The 16,349-nt window shown below is 46.6% G+C and overlaps 5 protein-coding genes across 5 annotated transcripts; 2 read left to right on the top strand and 3 right to left on the bottom strand.

Annotated features, from left to right (window-relative positions):
• The first annotated feature begins 721 nt into the window (after positions 1–721).
• On the top strand, positions 722–2,012 carry EDB93DRAFT_383093 (uncharacterized protein). Its single transcript, XM_041456231.1, has 8 exons — positions 722–1,068; positions 1,119–1,168; positions 1,219–1,254; positions 1,312–1,325; positions 1,378–1,502; positions 1,553–1,594; positions 1,737–1,816; positions 1,869–2,012. The coding sequence occupies exons 1-8, from the start codon at positions 876–878 to the stop codon at positions 1,872–1,874; spliced, it is 546 nt and encodes a 181-aa protein (XP_041307903.1). The 5' UTR covers positions 722–875; the 3' UTR covers positions 1,875–2,012.
• A 1,426-nt stretch (positions 2,013–3,438) lies between these two features.
• On the bottom strand, positions 3,439–7,585 carry EDB93DRAFT_1320990 (heme peroxidase; the record flags this gene model as incomplete). The annotated part of the gene is made up of 21 exons (XM_041454926.1): positions 7,417–7,585; positions 7,083–7,321; positions 6,965–7,024; positions 6,820–6,904; positions 6,228–6,763; positions 5,956–6,174; positions 5,746–5,907; positions 5,612–5,691; positions 5,396–5,564; positions 5,309–5,342; positions 5,214–5,257; positions 5,117–5,164; positions 4,927–5,065; positions 4,531–4,865; positions 4,309–4,473; positions 4,171–4,247; positions 4,002–4,122; positions 3,653–3,950; positions 3,585–3,598; positions 3,520–3,537; positions 3,439–3,464 (listed from the first exon to the last, which is right to left on the bottom strand). Coding segments are annotated over exons 2-21 (2,784 nt in total), but the record flags the coding sequence as incomplete, so codon positions are not given.
• A 2,187-nt stretch (positions 7,586–9,772) lies between these two features.
• On the bottom strand, positions 9,773–12,005 carry EDB93DRAFT_1145190 (Dihydropteroate synthase-like protein). The gene is made up of 3 exons (XM_041449465.1): positions 11,704–12,005; positions 11,400–11,647; positions 9,773–11,349 (listed from the first exon to the last, which is right to left on the bottom strand). Exons 1-3 carry the CDS (start codon positions 11,938–11,940, stop codon positions 10,224–10,226), a joined length of 1,611 nt encoding a protein of 536 aa, XP_041307901.1. The 5' UTR covers positions 11,941–12,005; the 3' UTR covers positions 9,773–10,223.
• Positions 12,006–12,059: 54 nt separating this feature from the next.
• EDB93DRAFT_1145178 (P-loop containing nucleoside triphosphate hydrolase protein) lies at positions 12,060–15,073 on the top strand (the record flags this gene model as incomplete). The annotated part of the gene is made up of 10 exons (XM_041449464.1): positions 12,060–12,221; positions 12,280–12,393; positions 12,444–12,502; positions 12,583–12,704; positions 12,761–13,719; positions 13,771–13,936; positions 14,100–14,222; positions 14,274–14,518; positions 14,577–14,695; positions 14,745–15,073. 10 exons carry the CDS (start codon positions 12,060–12,062, stop codon positions 14,929–14,931), a joined length of 2,256 nt encoding a protein of 751 aa, XP_041307900.1. The 3' UTR covers positions 14,932–15,073.
• Positions 15,074–16,304, bottom strand: EDB93DRAFT_1145173 (ATPase V1 A1 complex subunit E). The gene is made up of 6 exons (XM_041449463.1): positions 16,172–16,304; positions 15,993–16,073; positions 15,851–15,933; positions 15,477–15,791; positions 15,337–15,424; positions 15,074–15,286 (listed from the first exon to the last, which is right to left on the bottom strand). Exons 1-6 carry the CDS (start codon positions 16,223–16,225, stop codon positions 15,224–15,226), a joined length of 684 nt encoding a protein of 227 aa, XP_041307899.1. The 5' UTR covers positions 16,226–16,304; the 3' UTR covers positions 15,074–15,223.
• Between the last annotated feature and the right edge of the window lie 45 nt (positions 16,305–16,349).

The following is a 16,349-nucleotide window of genomic DNA, read 5'->3' as shown; positions in this document are numbered from 1 at the left end:
GTCCCCGTTAGCACCATGATGATGTGCGTCAGACCCGCCCAGCCTGCAATGACATCAACGTTGAACGTCACCTGGCAAGATTCATGTCAGAGTCAGTGGATATTGGACTCGGAATAGGATGATTGACTCGCATACTATTACTGATAGCAGACATTGGTTTTTGGTTTTGGCTCGCGAACTCAACCTTTGCAATCCATTTCATGGACTCAGACGGTCGTTTGTCCACAGGTGCTATGTCCACCTGATATTGTTAAACTTTGTACAGTGGTCAGCGCTCAGCTTCAAGTTCCATCTAAACGTAAATGCCTCCCAGGGTCGTGTCAAAACTTTGTGTAATTAGGGTCTACTAGGTCGACATGCTGCACTATTGCCGTGAGATGGGCCTGCCAAGGTCACAAGCTTACATCATCAGTGAACATCATTTTTTTCTGCTAACTTCGGATCAAACACAATGCTAACTATGGTCTGGCCACCTTCATGCACTGCCTCACTGCTCAAGCGCTCAGGATCCTCTTGGGTGAGTTTTTTGAACGACTGTTGAAGTTGTACTACGACTGCCATTGACATGACTGCCTGAAGCAGGGCCTAGGTTCAATGTGTTATACTTGATCATGTTCTAACACAACGCACTATAGAATACAGGTCCAGCCGCGTCTGACCACATAATAATATAGGTCAGGTCTGATCGATGATCCGTGGTACACCGCCTGTATGATTTATCAATGTTTTCACCCTGGTGCCTTGCCAAGAGTGTCATACAGGCTCACTGCCTTCGCTAAAAACTCGTCTGACTTGATAAATCAAAACCTGATTTTTCGATATATATAAAAAGCACAAACAACAGACGAACACTAGTTGTAATCCCCACCATCACCATGCTGCGTCTGTTGTGTATCGCCCTATCTCTTTCCTTATATCTTCAGCTCGCTGTCGCAGATGCCTCAACAGTCTTACGAGTTCCACGCCACTTCAAGTCATCGTCACTAGTACTGACCAAGTCTGTACTATCAGCCCTCTTGGTTCGGCAAGGAAAGTTCGCTGCTCGACAAGGATGTCCTGGCGGATATCGTAAGAAATTCACACGCCAGTATTTGGAAACACTCGCTGACCCGCACTAGAGCAATGTACCAACTATCCCGATGCATGTGCCCCAATTGGCAACTTTTGTGTAAGGTTGCACGATGAACCTTTCCACTGTAATTAACGTTTTGAGCCCAGTGCAACGACTCGTATAACTGTCCAGATGGTACCACCGTACGTGCTTTCACACCTTTTTAGACCCAATCGTCAAAACTGACCGACTACAACTAGTGCTTCGATTCCGAGTGAGAGAATATTTTGATCAATTTGCCTTTTCTTTTCTAAAAGCTGCTGCAGATGTTGTCCTAGTACCGCGCAAACGTGTAATGGAACTACCTGCTGCAACCCTGGTAGCGAATGCTGCACCGACGACAGTTGCTGTGAATCCGGCTACTCCTGCTGTAATGACTTGACCGGGGGATGTATGTCGTATTCTCTATCGATTGCACGAGCGACGCTAATGTCTATACAGGCTGCCCTACTGGAACTACATGCATCGCAAACTCTGACCAATGTTCTGCTGGAGGCTCAGGTGGTGGAAGCTCTGCAGGTGGAAGTGGTGGACCCACTAGCGTCACGGTCGCTACTCCTTCCAAGTCAACTGTGCTCCCGGGAACCACTTCTTCCAGCAGTCCTAAAATTACTTTCAATGGGCCCACAACAACTGGGTCTTCGACAACTTCTTCCCTCACTTCTTCGACAGTTTCGTCCGCATCGTCTACTACCACTAGCTCGCGTAAGCAGCTTCTTGCTTCTAATTTGTGACATGACTTATACCATACATTCAGCGGTAATTGGTGCTGCTCCTCGCAGTATCGCACTTGCATCTGGAAAACAACTCGTGGCCTTGGCTGCAGTTGTTGGTCTTCCGATTCTCCATAATGTCGTCCAGGCATTGTGAATACGCAATAACGCTTCTCTTGTTATGATCAGCATTTCTTTTTTGAGGTCGCATTTATGATAATGTCATGTTCACTTTGTTACATCATGGGACTTGTAATACGACATTTTGCCTGCAGATCAGGTGGTTCATGGATTGCGAGAGATCAAGGTAAGTCGAGTACTAGTCGCTAAATGATCAGAAGGCACAGGGCTGCATTGCAAGTATATCGATTATACCGGCGCCGCCAGCCTCCGACCCTGGCATGTTTCGTGAGCATTAAAATGAATGCAAGCGGACTGCGAGGTTCATTAATCTTAGCTTCGTGGTTAATTACAACAGCATTTAAATCTGTTTCTTGGACCGCATGCCTAGGTTTGAGACCTGTAAATGTGAAGGTTTTGTTCTATCGGAACATATCTTCAATGAAGGTTCATCGATGAATGGTTCCCGTCCATCTTACATGATTGGTCTTAGCCAGCTGTGATCACCACAGCATAATCATCATAGCCGCAGCGAGCCGCCAGTCCCTAACTCCCTTGAGTGATTTTTTTTATTTGACTCCTTCCCCCAAAGGCTTGTACACGGACGTTCCACGCCGGACAACAACTGCTGCTCCTCATCGCGGAGGTATCGCACTAGTGATCAAACGTGACAGATTGTTAATTGTTGGTTTGTCAAATGTCACCATGTATTATAACCACGCCCCAGTACTTGTCATGGTTTGTCTCACCTCCAGTTCACAGTCGTGCATGATGAGACTTATAATTTTATCTGCGAATTAATGAATTTATAGATTGCGAAGGATGAGAATGTGGTGCACCCATTGCAAGCGAAATTGTATACGCGCAAGTTAAAATGTAGAGTCAAACATGCGGTAGGTCGTGTATAGTCGAGACTCGACTCTGCGCACCTATGGCAATGAACAGTTTCACCTTCAGTCAATTTCTGATATTACTACAAACCGATTTCTGTAAAACAGTGCGAGTGGTGCTAATACATTCAGTGTGGGTGTCTGTGTCTTGGAATACAGTGACGAGCTTTGGATGTTGTAGTGTCCGTATTAAATATCATACTACAGTTGCTTTGAGTGATGGTCTTATCATTCGCAGTATTCACTCACCTCAACAACCATTGAAGTGGGTATGGAGATGTCGGTGAACTTCCATGTTTTATCTGTTTCAACGGAGTGAAAAGAGCCTACAGCAACGCAATCAAATTACCTGTGTCAACGCGCGGCCGGTTACTATGGGTGATGGTCTGAGGCCGACGAATAGAACCCGCACGGAAGATACTACAGATGATTCCAGGAGCGATCTGGAAAATTCTGAAGTCTCGCGTCAAACACTAAGCACCCGCATTTACCTTTGAGAAGACATCCCAGGACAGAAGGCTGGATTACCATATCTATGTAAGCTAGACACACAGGTAATTGGTAGACGCACCCAGTTTGCTCTGGAATAGCAATAACTTGGCCACCGAGAGTGATACGCAAGACAGACAACTAAAAGGATGTCCAGACTCGTGGAGAACCACGTCGATGCTTTAAGACGACTCACTTTGTCACTCGACATCATCTTCATTAAAGTCAGTCCATGTTTCAAGTGAAAAGTTAGAGACGAACGTCGATGTCCAGATCTGAACATGTGATTACCATACACCACTCAGGTCGTACCAATATAGAGAGCTTACCGAGTGCTTTGCAGATATACCGCAGGACGGCTGAGCTCTGTTCTGACCCTTTGTCTTGACAACTGGAAGCAAATTTGGAGTAGTCTTCATTTTGAGCGTGAAGATAGTATTTCACCACCGAAGCGATGACTGCAGAGAACAAGGCTGCAGAAGGGATAATCTCCTCGAATAAACACAATGCTATCTCCTCTATCGAAGCCCCCGGTGTGACTTTGAGAACGTCCGAGAGGAACATTTCACCTTTATGCGATGTCACATGGTTTGAAAACAGAAGATCGCATACACCGTTGATAGAAATCTGGTTCACCAATTGAGCAGCGAAGCATATAGCGTAATGCAGGATAATTACAATGCCATCAGAGAGTCTTTTTAAATGACCTTCAAGGTATAACATGATTAGCTGGGTAGAGCGCGTGGCTTTCTCGCGAAGAGTCCAGTCGGAAGCAGGATCGTTATTGAGGTACAAGTAGCTATGCACACGTCAGTAATGGGAGGCTAATCACAGCAGATAGACTTACTGTGCAACGGTAAAGAAGGCTTTGTACCAAAATTCCGGGGTTGCCTGCGACGATGATTCCATCAATGGTAAACCAACCTGATCGGAAAAAAAACAGTTCAACTCTAAGAGGCCTGTGTTGATGTGTCAGAGAGCGGACCATGATATCGCCTACCCAATAAACGGGAAGGAGGTTCAGGATTTCAATCATGTCGACGTGCTTATCAACTTCGCGTCTCTTGCTTATCAGCTCACTTGTAAGGTGTGCAAAGTGCGAAGTAGATATGGTGTATTCAGCAACTTTATCAGATATAGACTTTCTGATCTGAATGATGAGAACAGTGAGGACCAATAGATAATGGAGAGTGTAAAAGGGCATTACCGCTTCGTTCCGTACTTTCGGGGGCATTTGTAAGTTCGAAATTCGACGCTCATAGTCTTTGACAACGCGCATATCAGCACCCGCAAACGCAGCTTGCTGAACAGTCAAAGGCCTGTCCCAATTGTAAAGATGCCGTATTTCGGCGCTACGGGGCGTCTTGGCCATGCTCGAAGCAAGAAACTCTGGGGTCAGGAAAGGGAAGTGAGCGTAGACTGAGCCCGCAGGGTAGTGATCAGGGAGCATGCGAAAGAGAAGCTTGGTGAGCATGCCGCCATAGGATCCATCCACCTTGTTGATCATGCAATGCTCGTAACCCCATGTTGTCAAGTTGAACGCTACAATGAGAAGTTCAGCATCGACGAATGACGATTTGGCCCCGAGAATTAGTTGACTCACGAGTGAAGTCTACTGTAAGAAACCTGTCTCCACGAGTCAAGCAAACGGCGTCGGCGAGGATGGCACGAGAGATAGTGTATCCAGGGCAAAGGCCAGCGCCAGGAATGGGAGGTTTTGTTTCCTCAGCCTGCAGACCCACCTGATATGAATCAGCAAATACAAACCGTTCAAAGCTGTTATCGAGACTTACATGTAGTTCCAGGTTTTCAATATCTCCGTACAATCGTTCAGCTGCGATCTATTGATTGTCAACATGCGGGTAATCACACAGTGGGATTGATTCCTACGTGGATCTTTGGATCAGGATTCCATTCACTGAAGCTCTTGTATGCTGAAAGCCCATTATAAATCAATAAAACTAACGGAGCGAAAACCGCCTCACGTTTCAAGCCAATGAAGCAGCGAAATTCATTCAGCTAAGATTCAGTACTTAGTATCACTGAGTCTTTGCAACCCACATTAGACTTACTGAACAAGCGCCCCAGGCTCGTGCCTGCTCCATGCCTAAAATCTCCACAATTCGCATGGCGGCCGGAACGCCCCTCGCACGGAAGGCACAAGCCCTGTCGGCCGTTGCATCCTGTAGAATCCGTGCGATATCGGCGTCACTGAATCGACCATCCTCTTGACGGGTGAGACTGGAACTCGTCAGCCGGCAATACATGACAAAGTGAACATTTCATACCCGCCGAATGTCCAACTACGAATGTCAGGTATTTGAGCACCATCCCTGTGGACGGCAGCCTTGAACTCTTCGACAGTAATCTGAGGAAACAAATACAACCTTTCAATACACCGCATAAGGACAGATACACATACAGTCGAAGGGTCTCTACCAAGATTATCTTTGAAAGTGCGTTCAATCCATGCTTCGTCTTGACGCGATATCGCCGCATGCCAACGATATAGCATATTGAACTCCAGTGAAACGGCGTTCCCATCTCCTCGTTTGGAAACTTCATGCGTTTGCTCGCGAAACCCCTGAAAGAAAGTCATAATGAATAGTGAGTATAACAAAAAATTCCGGACCTGAAGTGGATTCAATCGCCAAGTCAGTCCATCTCTGACAAGACCAAGAATGCCTCCAACGTAGTCCGCCAAGATGATCTGCATGAAGAATGCTGTATTGACCAATCGAGCTCGGTGAAAGATCTCATCGCACTGTGCAGTACGTTGCGCTTCTTGAAGAACCTCTGGACGTGCAAATATCCCTCGCTCGTTGAGGCTAAGGATCTTGCTCGCAATATACTGTTCGAAGAGTAAGCATATCTCCATTTAAGCAAATAGAAAAAAAGACGGACATTGTGATGACGACTAAATAGGACTGCAAGAGCACCCACGGAGGGGGGCATGAACAAGAGACGCTTGTCAGCAAAAACATCTGCCCAAATGTGACCGGTTCCATCCTTCTTGCGTATGCTATCGACCTGCTCTTCGTTGTGCCCATAGAGGATACTCAAGTCGAGGTAGCTGCTGGCATTGTTTATCGTCCAATCGTGGGAGTTTGTATCAAATATACTGTGAATGATGAGATCTGCAAATGCGAAGAATAAACTGGAGAGTCCCCCAGGGTGCGGGACGAAGTCATTCGGACGGCGACACAGAAGGGTATCAAACACCTCTCCTGGATCTGGTAATGGATGACGCGACGAAATGTGCGTAGAAGGCACCGATCGCGCATATGGTTGGCCTGCTTGACCAAGGTTCGGCACGGACATCGAATAATTAGACCCATTAGCACTACGAAAGACATATGACACGCTACTGGAGCTGGACAGAGGCGACGTCACAGGAGTCTTCAAGAAGCTGCAAGGCGGGTGAGGAAGATCCTTATAAACTAAACACGCCCGATCAGAATCATACTTTTTCCTTCTCGATAAGGACTACACGTACGGATATCAATTACGAAAATCTGAAGTTCTTTAGCGAATACTGAGTCGTCGGGAAGGCGCGACATCGATATCAAGAGTTTTTCTAGCTAAGTTACACATAAAGCAGCGTGAGTTTGCATCCAATAACAGACGACACATGCACCTACCAAAAACTCCCGATCATTGATGCCCGACTTGAGGTTCTTCAGTGCATCAACATATGCATGCTGATAGTAAATAGCTTGCATTCAGCTCAAGTTTCACAGCGGGCGACGGCCTACGTACTAGGTCCGCCAAGGTAAAGGCGGGTCCTCGTGTGATCATTTGTTCGAGGTCTTGTACTGATTTGTTTCCTCCAAGGAACGCTTGGATGTCGACTTGGTCGGATATACATGGCAAAATATTGATCCTTGGTACAAGTGAAGCTGCTGCTCGTTTCATGGTATGGATGTTGGAACTGAAAACTTGTTTAGTTGTGGGGGATGTCAAAGAACGTGGTGCTGAGAAGGGTCCAGCACGACTGGCTATATATGCATAGGATCCAAAGGCATTCAGTGACATATGTAAAAGGCCGCCAAAAGGAATTTCAGTATCAAGCAATAATAAATGTTACCCTTACAGTTGGAGGATTCAAACGTGCGGGGGAACCATTCATATGAATGTACGTTTGAACGCCAAACCCGAAATTTAGGCTGCTGCCATACAGCTGTATATTTAGTAAGTACTGTGGTATGCTGTATGCAGCGAATAAAACGGCCGTGTTAAGTGAACAGACGCATTCCAGGACAGTCTCGACAGTCTGACTTACGTAACATCGACTTTGAGTTATAGCTTCGTCTTGGTTGATCAATTGATCAACAGCCTGTAACTCAGCGCTTTGGCAAATTTCTCGTTCGTTTTGTCAAATTTTTCTAAATGATTAGCATCTCGAGTCTTCGCTTTTCTTCTCACCAACGCTTCGTCTCTTTATTCACTCTGAAATTTTCACATGGATGTGTGGTAAACAGGTGCTTGCAGTAAACGGATGTGCTCTCCTTGGGATAGTGCTACAATATATGAAATGTCAATTGCATTGAGTGGCTGATTATTTTTCCTTGTCACTTGACATATCCCTTTGAACTTTACTGAACGTACATTGATTCTTGTGTCATTTTCACTTGTGTGGTGACCTCTAGCATCTCAACCTTGGTTCATTCCATATTACACGTATACGTACTGTGGGCCTGTGTCCTGCATGAATTTTTACTGGAAGGACAATCCTCATTTGTCTATGATCTGTCAAGGGGAAATTAGTAACCTCATCATGTACTAGGTAAGTTGGCTTTCTGATTTCCAATGAGCTCATGATTGGTTGCAAAAGGCTTCCTTACAACTCAGACCCCATGGCCTGAGGGGAAACTGTTGATTAAGAGCAGTGCATTGGATTACTGCTAGGACCTCTGGCAGTTGATGTAGACCTCTATGCATGCCATTCCGAAGACAACCAAAAGGAGTAAAGCAGTCCTTGAGAGGTAGTCCCTGCTCATGTTCTCCATTGATGTAGCACCAATGGAACAATGCACTCTTGTGTCTGCTACAGAAGATCGGGTCTTCCAAAGCAGACGCTCGCCCCAACAAACACGAATCCCTACCAGGTTAAGCATGCATCGCATCAACGATTTGGCATCACTTCGCCTGTTCCCATCGCCCACATTACAATCGCTCACCTTTGATGAATTATCAGATGTCCCTGCAGATGAGGTAGAGCGATTGGGCTGCTGCTCTTCTAAAAGGTCTGCGGGGTTGCGCTTCCTGCAATCCATGGTACTTATGTTGCAAAGAGGATTTGGTGGCACGGAAAACCCACCATCAGATTATATGCCATTTGGATCAGATGCCCTTAAAGTTGTGGTCTATACCAACATCAGGAAATTCTCACATTACTTTATTTGTCCTTAAACAGACTTAATACACTTAAGTGTCTTGTTGAAAGGTGGATCTACTTGTCCAACATTTCAACTTGAATATATTCAGAAAGGAAATGTTGAGGTATATTGATATATATGTTTTATTATGCTTCACACTACTAGATGTACCCACGAGTTCGTGCTCACCTAGTGTTCGTGTTTTTGCGCTAGCACATGCAAATCACCACAAATCATTTAGATATATAGAAATAAAATGATCCTGCATTGTCAATGAATATTTCTATGTCTTTCATTTTTTAAATCATTGTGTTGTGCAAGTGTCATGATACAATATATACCGTTTGGAGACAATTTTGCACACTGATCAGTGTCGGAAAGGCAGACTCACACCGATCTTAACCTCGGAAGTGTTTAGAACATTGATCCAGACATATATCTAGCTAAAATGACAACTTCCGAGGTTGATTTAGAAGACTATTGATGTGCAAGTGAAGGATATGATATCTGGCGTGACAATCTACTACAAGACGTTACATCATTTTAAAATCCCGCCATGCCGCAATGGATTTTTCACGGCACCAGCAAAGCACCTGACATGCATGGTCAAGTCAAAAGTTGCACGTGAAGGCAATGAGGAGAAACTCCAAAAGGCCTGCCAAAAACTTCGCGAGAATCAGCGTAACGGCCAGAAGCTTCAAATCTCCAACACTGCAACTTACTATGGTGTTCCGCAAAGCACTCTTCGCGCACATACTACTCACACACACTGTAGCATCACCATATCACATAGAACTTGTATTCAAATCAATAATATACATACATGTTATCGAATTTCTACTACTGTCGTCGAGCGGGCGCCTCGAACTTGCGTATGTGTAGCGCAAGTGTAGCGGACTTCGAATCGGCAACGTCGGCAACCTGTGACACAGTGTGACGAATGCACGAACACTAGGTGAGATTGACTAGAGGTGCTCGCTCATGCTGTAGCAACACAACAGATCAATTTTTTAGTATATAAAAATTTGGGCCATGTTCTTGAGATGGTATTCTATCTACTAATGACTATCCGATATTTATTTTGTGTTGTGGATCGAGAGCAATACGCGAGACCGTAAAAAAGCACGAACACTCGGGTACATCTAGTAGAGAAATATGAAATATGCCAGGTAAATAATGTGAGAGAGAGCAAACAAGTTTTGAGATAAGTAGGTTAAGCTGATTAAGGAGATTAAGGAATGTGAGAATTTCCTGATGTGATCTTATGCGGCAAATTTACCGCAAGTAGTACATTGCAATTGGTAAGTAGTCAGTTGCTAAGGATAACTCCAGATAGCTGCCACAACCACGACGTCTCACATATCTTGTACATTATGGACCTTGCAACGCTTGTGCCCTGTTGAATAGCACAAGCAACGGTCGCTGCCGTTGCCCACCTCGTTCTTTCACCTGAGCTTTTCTCCCCTTCTATGTCCTATCCGCATCTGGGCATTCTAATAAGTAGTAAGGTGATAATCAAATGTTAACTCCAGATAGCTGAAGCTACAGCCACGACGTCCCGCATATCTTGTACATCATGGACTCTCACAACGCTTGCGCCCTGTTGAATAGCACAAGCCACGGTCGCTGCCGTTGCCCACCCTCGTTCTTTCGGCTGTGTTTTTCTCCCCTTATATGTCCCATCGGCATCCGGGCGTTCTAAAATTGCGCCGAGAAACGACTTCCGAGACGCTCCGATGAGTTGTGGGAATCCTGCCAGTGGATTCAAGGGAATTTTCGCTGTCATAGAAGAAGCTTCACGAAGCAGTACGCAGTTTGCTTCAACCGTCTTGCTGAAACCGATACCAGGGTCGACGATAACGAACCACCTCCGCACTCCGCCTTTGCCTTTAATAATTGCCTCCACTTTTTCTCCTAGTTCAACCCGAACACCTTCTAGAACTCCGCCCTTGTACTGACTGTAGTCTTTGTTTGAGCCTGCATCACCGCGTGAATGCATCAAGATGACAGGAACAGCGAGTTTTCGTGCCACCTCTCGCATTTTCAAGAGATGATTCTCTGAGATTTGCGTAATGGGGTGCTCAGGACCTGTGAAAGAATACACATCATTGATGCAGTTTGCGCCAGCCATGACGGCAGCTTCCGCAACCTCCCAACGGAATGTATCGATTGAGATAAGAGCGGTATTGACGTCCTTATCTTCATGTGACCGTATGGCCTGAATTACAGGCACTACGCGTTGACACTCCTCTTCAGGTGAGACAAATGCTGCTCCCGGACGAGTTGAATAACCCCCTATATCGATAATATCGGCACCTGCTCGTACGGATGTCGTAGAGTAAGTCAGAGCAGCTGACAATGTATTATTAACAGAACCGTCCGAGAATGAATCTGGAGTCGCATTCAAAGTTGCCATCAGCCTCACTTTCGTTGGTCGCTGGATGTCGTCTGAACAATGGGTGGTCCAGTACCTTCGCATAGAGGGTACCTGATGGATGCCCGGGAGCTGTCCTGTTTCTGCGATCGGATAATCGGCGAAAGGGGTAACTTTAAGCATTGGAAAGTCGACGTTCGACTGCCTGATAACGTCACCTAGAAGTGCGCGCATCGATTTCTTATAAACTGGATGCAGCACTTCTGGGATCATGCTAATTTTGCAAATTTAGTTGTCGCCGATAGCCAATGCTCGTACACTTACTCGACTAGAGGACGTAAAACGAATTCTCGTTCTGCCATGCGAGGATGTGGTACGACAAGTTCACCGGCCAGGCCATCAAGGGTGTTTCTCTGGCCTTCAGCACGAGTATCGATGATCTCGTTGTCGTATAATATTATATCCAAGTCAACCGCACGAGGTCCATTTTGAATAGAGGGCACTCTTCCTACTGTCAATTCAATACTTTTAAGTAATTTCAATAATATCCACGGCTCCATGTTCGTCTCGACCTAGGGAGAGGCCCTCAACTAAGTAACAGCCCTAGTAATTGAACGGACGAACTCACTAAGCACGCACAATTTGCAAATCTTGGCTGGTCTGTAACATACATGGGCGCAGTTTCATACATAAAGCTCGTGTCCACTACCGATACGGCGTTAGCAGCCACGCTGGTCAACAGCTTATCGGGTTGCTCAATCAAACGCAACGCGGCTTCGATGTTGGCGAATCGATCACCAAGGTTCGAGCCTAGTGCGATTGCCACGCTGTGCATCCCTGATGACGGATAAACGAGACCAGTCATAAATAAGAGGCCCTGATTCGAGAGCGAGAATGGGCGGGAATTTATGATTATGTAACCCTGATGAGAGAACCACGACCTTCAAGGTTGTACTTGTACTATTTTTCCCCGGGCCCGCAAACATGACAATGCCAAAGGATAACCCATACCTTGCCCACCGACATCCCACTGAACGAGCTACTTTGAGCGCAAGCACTCTCAATGGCGCCAGCCCCTCCTCGAGAGAGCCTCTCTATGGTTTTGTACCCCGGATGGTCAATGCAGATCAAGTCCGTCAGGCATTGGTATGTCCTTTCAATACTTAGCATTGGTATTGGCTAGCTGACTTGTTAATTTGCTCAGGAACATGATTTAAACCCTTTCACAAAGCAGCCTCATACTGCACAATACAAAAAGATATTGGAAGCTCGTAAAAAGCTTCCTGTGTTTGCACAGATGACTGAGTTCTACAAAATAGTAAGCTCCTCTTTCTATCTCACACCATTCACTCCGACTTGCATGTATAGTTCAACAAACACCAAATCATTGTTATGGTCGGCGAGACCGGCTCAGGCAAGACCACGCAGTAAGTTGGTACCCCCAAGACAAATATTCTCCCTTGTCATTTTTGAACAGTCACTTATAGACTCTTTTTGTCACTGATAGAATACCCCAGTTCGTCACCTACTCTGATCTTCCGCATACCAAGAACAAAATGGTGGCATGTACCCAGCCCCGCAGAGTCGCTGCCATGTCTGTGGCCAAGCGTGTAGCGGATGAGATGGACGGTTGGGCTCCTTTTCTTTGTACATTGATCACATTCTGAGCTCTTTTCTTTCCTTAGTTTCACTCGGTCGACAGGTCGGTTATTCAATACGTTTCGAAGATATGACCGAACCCGGTACCACCTTTCTTAAATACATGACCGATGGAATGCTCCTCCGTGAAGCCATGAACGACCCTGATCTCAACCGCTACTCTACTATCATCCTCGACGAAGCCCACGAACGTACCCTCGCTACCGACATCCTCATGGGTATCCTCAAAACCCTTGCCCAACGTCGTTCAGACCTCAAACTCATCATCATGTCTGCCACTCTAGATGCTCTGAAGTTTCAGAAGTACTTCGCTGTCTCTGGCGGCACCCCCGCCCCGCTTTTTAAGGTGCCAGGTCGTACCCACCCCGTCGAAGTGTTCTACACTCAGGAGCCGGAGCCAGACTATGTCGAGGCTGCCATCCGCACGGTGCTCATGATCCATCGCGCTGAGGAGCCAGGTGATATCCTATTGTTCCTGACGGGTGAGGAGGAGATAGAGGATGCGTGTCGGAAAATCAAGGCCGAGGCGGATGACCTAATCAACTCTGACCCCGAGTCTGTAGGCCCCATCATGTGCATCCCACTGTACTCGTCACTACCGCCGCAACAACAGCAACGCATCTTTGACCCGCCACCAAAAGCAGGCAGTCCGGACGGCCCCCCAGGACGCAAGGTTGTAATCAGCACCAACATTGCGGAGACGTCGCTGACGATCGATGGGATCGTGTACGTCGTCGACCCAGGATTTTCCAAGCAAAAAGTGTATAACCCACGCATCCGTGTGGAGAGCTTACTCGTGAGTCCGATCTCCAAGGCGTCAGCACAGCAGCGTGCAGGCCGGGCCGGGAGAACGAGACCAGGCAAATGCTTTAGGTTGTACACGGAGAAGGACTTCATGTCGGAGCTCGAGGAACAGACGCACCCAGAAATTTTGAGGAGTAATTTGGCGAATACGGTGCTGGAACTTGTTAAGGCGGGGATCAAGGTGAGCGTGACGTGAGGGTGGATGTTTTCAGATGGGCTGACATATGTGTAGGATCTTGTCAAGTTTGATTACGTGGATGCCCCGGCGCCAGAGACGCTAATGAGAGCACTGGAGCTGTTGAATTACCTCGCTGCGTTGGATGATGATGGAAACCTAACGGCATTGGGGAGTATCATGGCTGAATTCCCTTTGGATCCACAGGTAGGCGATTGTTTTGGTGATGGATTTGTTCTCCACGGTTCTGACGCACGTTCCTAGCTCTCGAAGATGTTAATCGCCAGCCCGGAGTTCAAGTGTAGCAATGAAATCTTGACGATCACCGCAATGTTATCAGGTGCGCACTCAGCCTTGACATATACTCTTATTTGACGCTCTTGCAGTACCAAATGTATGGCTGCGGCCGAATAACCAGCGAAAAGAAGCAGATGCTGCAAAGGCGCTGCTTACCGTCCCTGATGGTGATCATCTCACACTTCTCAACGTATACAATAATTACATTCAAAGCAAGTTATCCTCTTCTATATACATGCATGTTCACTTACATCTACCCCTAGATCAATACGACAAAAACTGGACCTGGAACAACTACCTCTCCGCTCGGGCGCTGATGCAAGCAGACAACGTACGTGAGCAGCTGAAACGGACGATGGAGCGGTTTGAGGTGGAGCTCGTCAGCGTGCAAGATCAGAAGAAGATGTTTATGGCGATTAGGCAGGCGTTGTGTTGTGGGTTTTTCATGCAAGTTGCGCATAAAGAAGGAGGAGAGAAGGGGAATTATGTGACTGTGAAAGATAACCAGGTGCGTTATGGCAGCTCCAGGTAATTTGGTATGCCAATGGTTTTTATTTTTGCGGTAGGTCGTGGCACTGCATCCATCATGCGGGCTGGACACGCAGCCGGAGTGGGTGATTTTCAATGAATTCGTGCTCACGACGAGACCTTATGTACGGACTGTTACGGATGTGCGACCAGAATGGTACGTCCTCAGGCATCGTCTCCGTGTATTTCCACTGACATTCTGACAGGCTCCTCGAATATGCGCCTTCGTATTTTGATTTAAACAATTGGCCAGACAGCGAGGCGAAGCGCGCGTTGCTGAGGACTGGGAAAAAGCAGGCGGGAAAGTTCGGAATGCGGTTTAACCAGGCGGATATGTCAAAAGAGGGAGTAGCTTCGGCGAAGAAGAGAAAGGGGAATAAACAGCAAGGGTAGGACAGGTACTACGTCAGGGTTCGCTTTCGTATGTTATGCGTACTCTTCTTTTGTTATTTCCTCGATCTAGAATGTATGTGTTATCTCTAGCTATATAGTGACTTGAGGGCTATAATCCTCCCCAGTATAACACTCCAATCATATTTGGACAAATATTGCAATAAAATGCATGTATTCTGCTGCACAGTAACTCGGTAGATTTTTATCTCTACTTGATAGTCAAGAATGGATGTATTCCTATCGTGTCTAGAATAGCCTGTTGGCGGGTGCACGAGTCTGGAGTATGGTGAGCTCATGTGTAGAACTTCCTGTTCTCATTTGGCCCAAACAAGTCTCTTCTAATCTCGGGGAGCATCTACAAAAGTATGTTAAACGAGGATGAACACATCATTCAGTGAGACCGACCTTGTCCTCCAGAAGTCTTAGTCGCTCATCCAACGTGTTGTCGATGGTAATTCGTCGCGAGCTATTCATAAGTTTGACACCGCCCGCACTAGAATGTGTCTGTTGAGAGAATGGCACCCCAGGAAAGTCCACCGACTTACCAATCTTTGCTCAGAGTCGTCTCCAACTCAAACGACACCTCGCGCCCGCTGATCTGACCATATGAATCTACAGCTCCTTCTGCTGCCTTTCGCACAATATCGGCATCCTGTTCACGAACATGCAATATGACGCTTGTGTCCATGAGCTGGAGAAAGCCTTGCACGACAGAGCTTTCGAGGAACTGAGAGTAACGCCCCTCATCTTCAGCGAATGTTAGAATCGATGTCCGAGCGATAGAAAATAGTTCCTGCAGTTGCTCCTCACGACGCTGTAGAAGCTTCAATCGTGATTTGTTGGTCAAGTTAGACTGTGCGCTGAATGACACTAGGCGATCAGTATGTCATTCGAATATCAGGGGAATCAGGTAACATACATCTTCTGTGCGACCTCAGCACCCTTGCGCTTCTTCTCAAATTGTGCATCAATAGCTTGTTGTTCTTGCTTCACGAGTTTTGCCTTTAAAGACAGACATCCATTGCACATGAAGGACTACAGAGTGGAGCAACGCTGCGTACCTTCTCGATAGCAAACTCCTCGTCAGCTTTCACTTTGATCTCGCGCGCTTTTTCCAGAGCCTCCTGCTTGATGAAAGCAACCTATGCACACGAGCTATGATGTTAGATACCGTTTATATTTCAACCGAGGAGGATAGGGCATCGGCATCATATATATGCGAGACCATGCACAGACGTACCATCTTATTCATCTCACTCAGGACCTCCTCATCATTCATCGGTCGTGGAGGCATCTTGGAAGTACGAACTTGTAGGATGAACCGCGCTGACTGGAAAAGTGACGGAGCTGCGTACTACCTAGTGCTCTGAAAGTCTGGTCGCCTAATGAGGAAAGCCGACTTTGTTGCGGCAAAATCC

Source organism: Suillus bovinus, assembly GCF_016758785.1.
Source record: "Suillus bovinus strain UH-Sbo-P2 chromosome Unknown EDB93scaffold_26, whole genome shotgun sequence".
Classification (NCBI taxonomy): domain Eukaryota; kingdom Fungi; phylum Basidiomycota; class Agaricomycetes; order Boletales; family Suillaceae; genus Suillus; species Suillus bovinus.
This window is presented reverse-complemented; position numbering and strand designations above follow the sequence as displayed.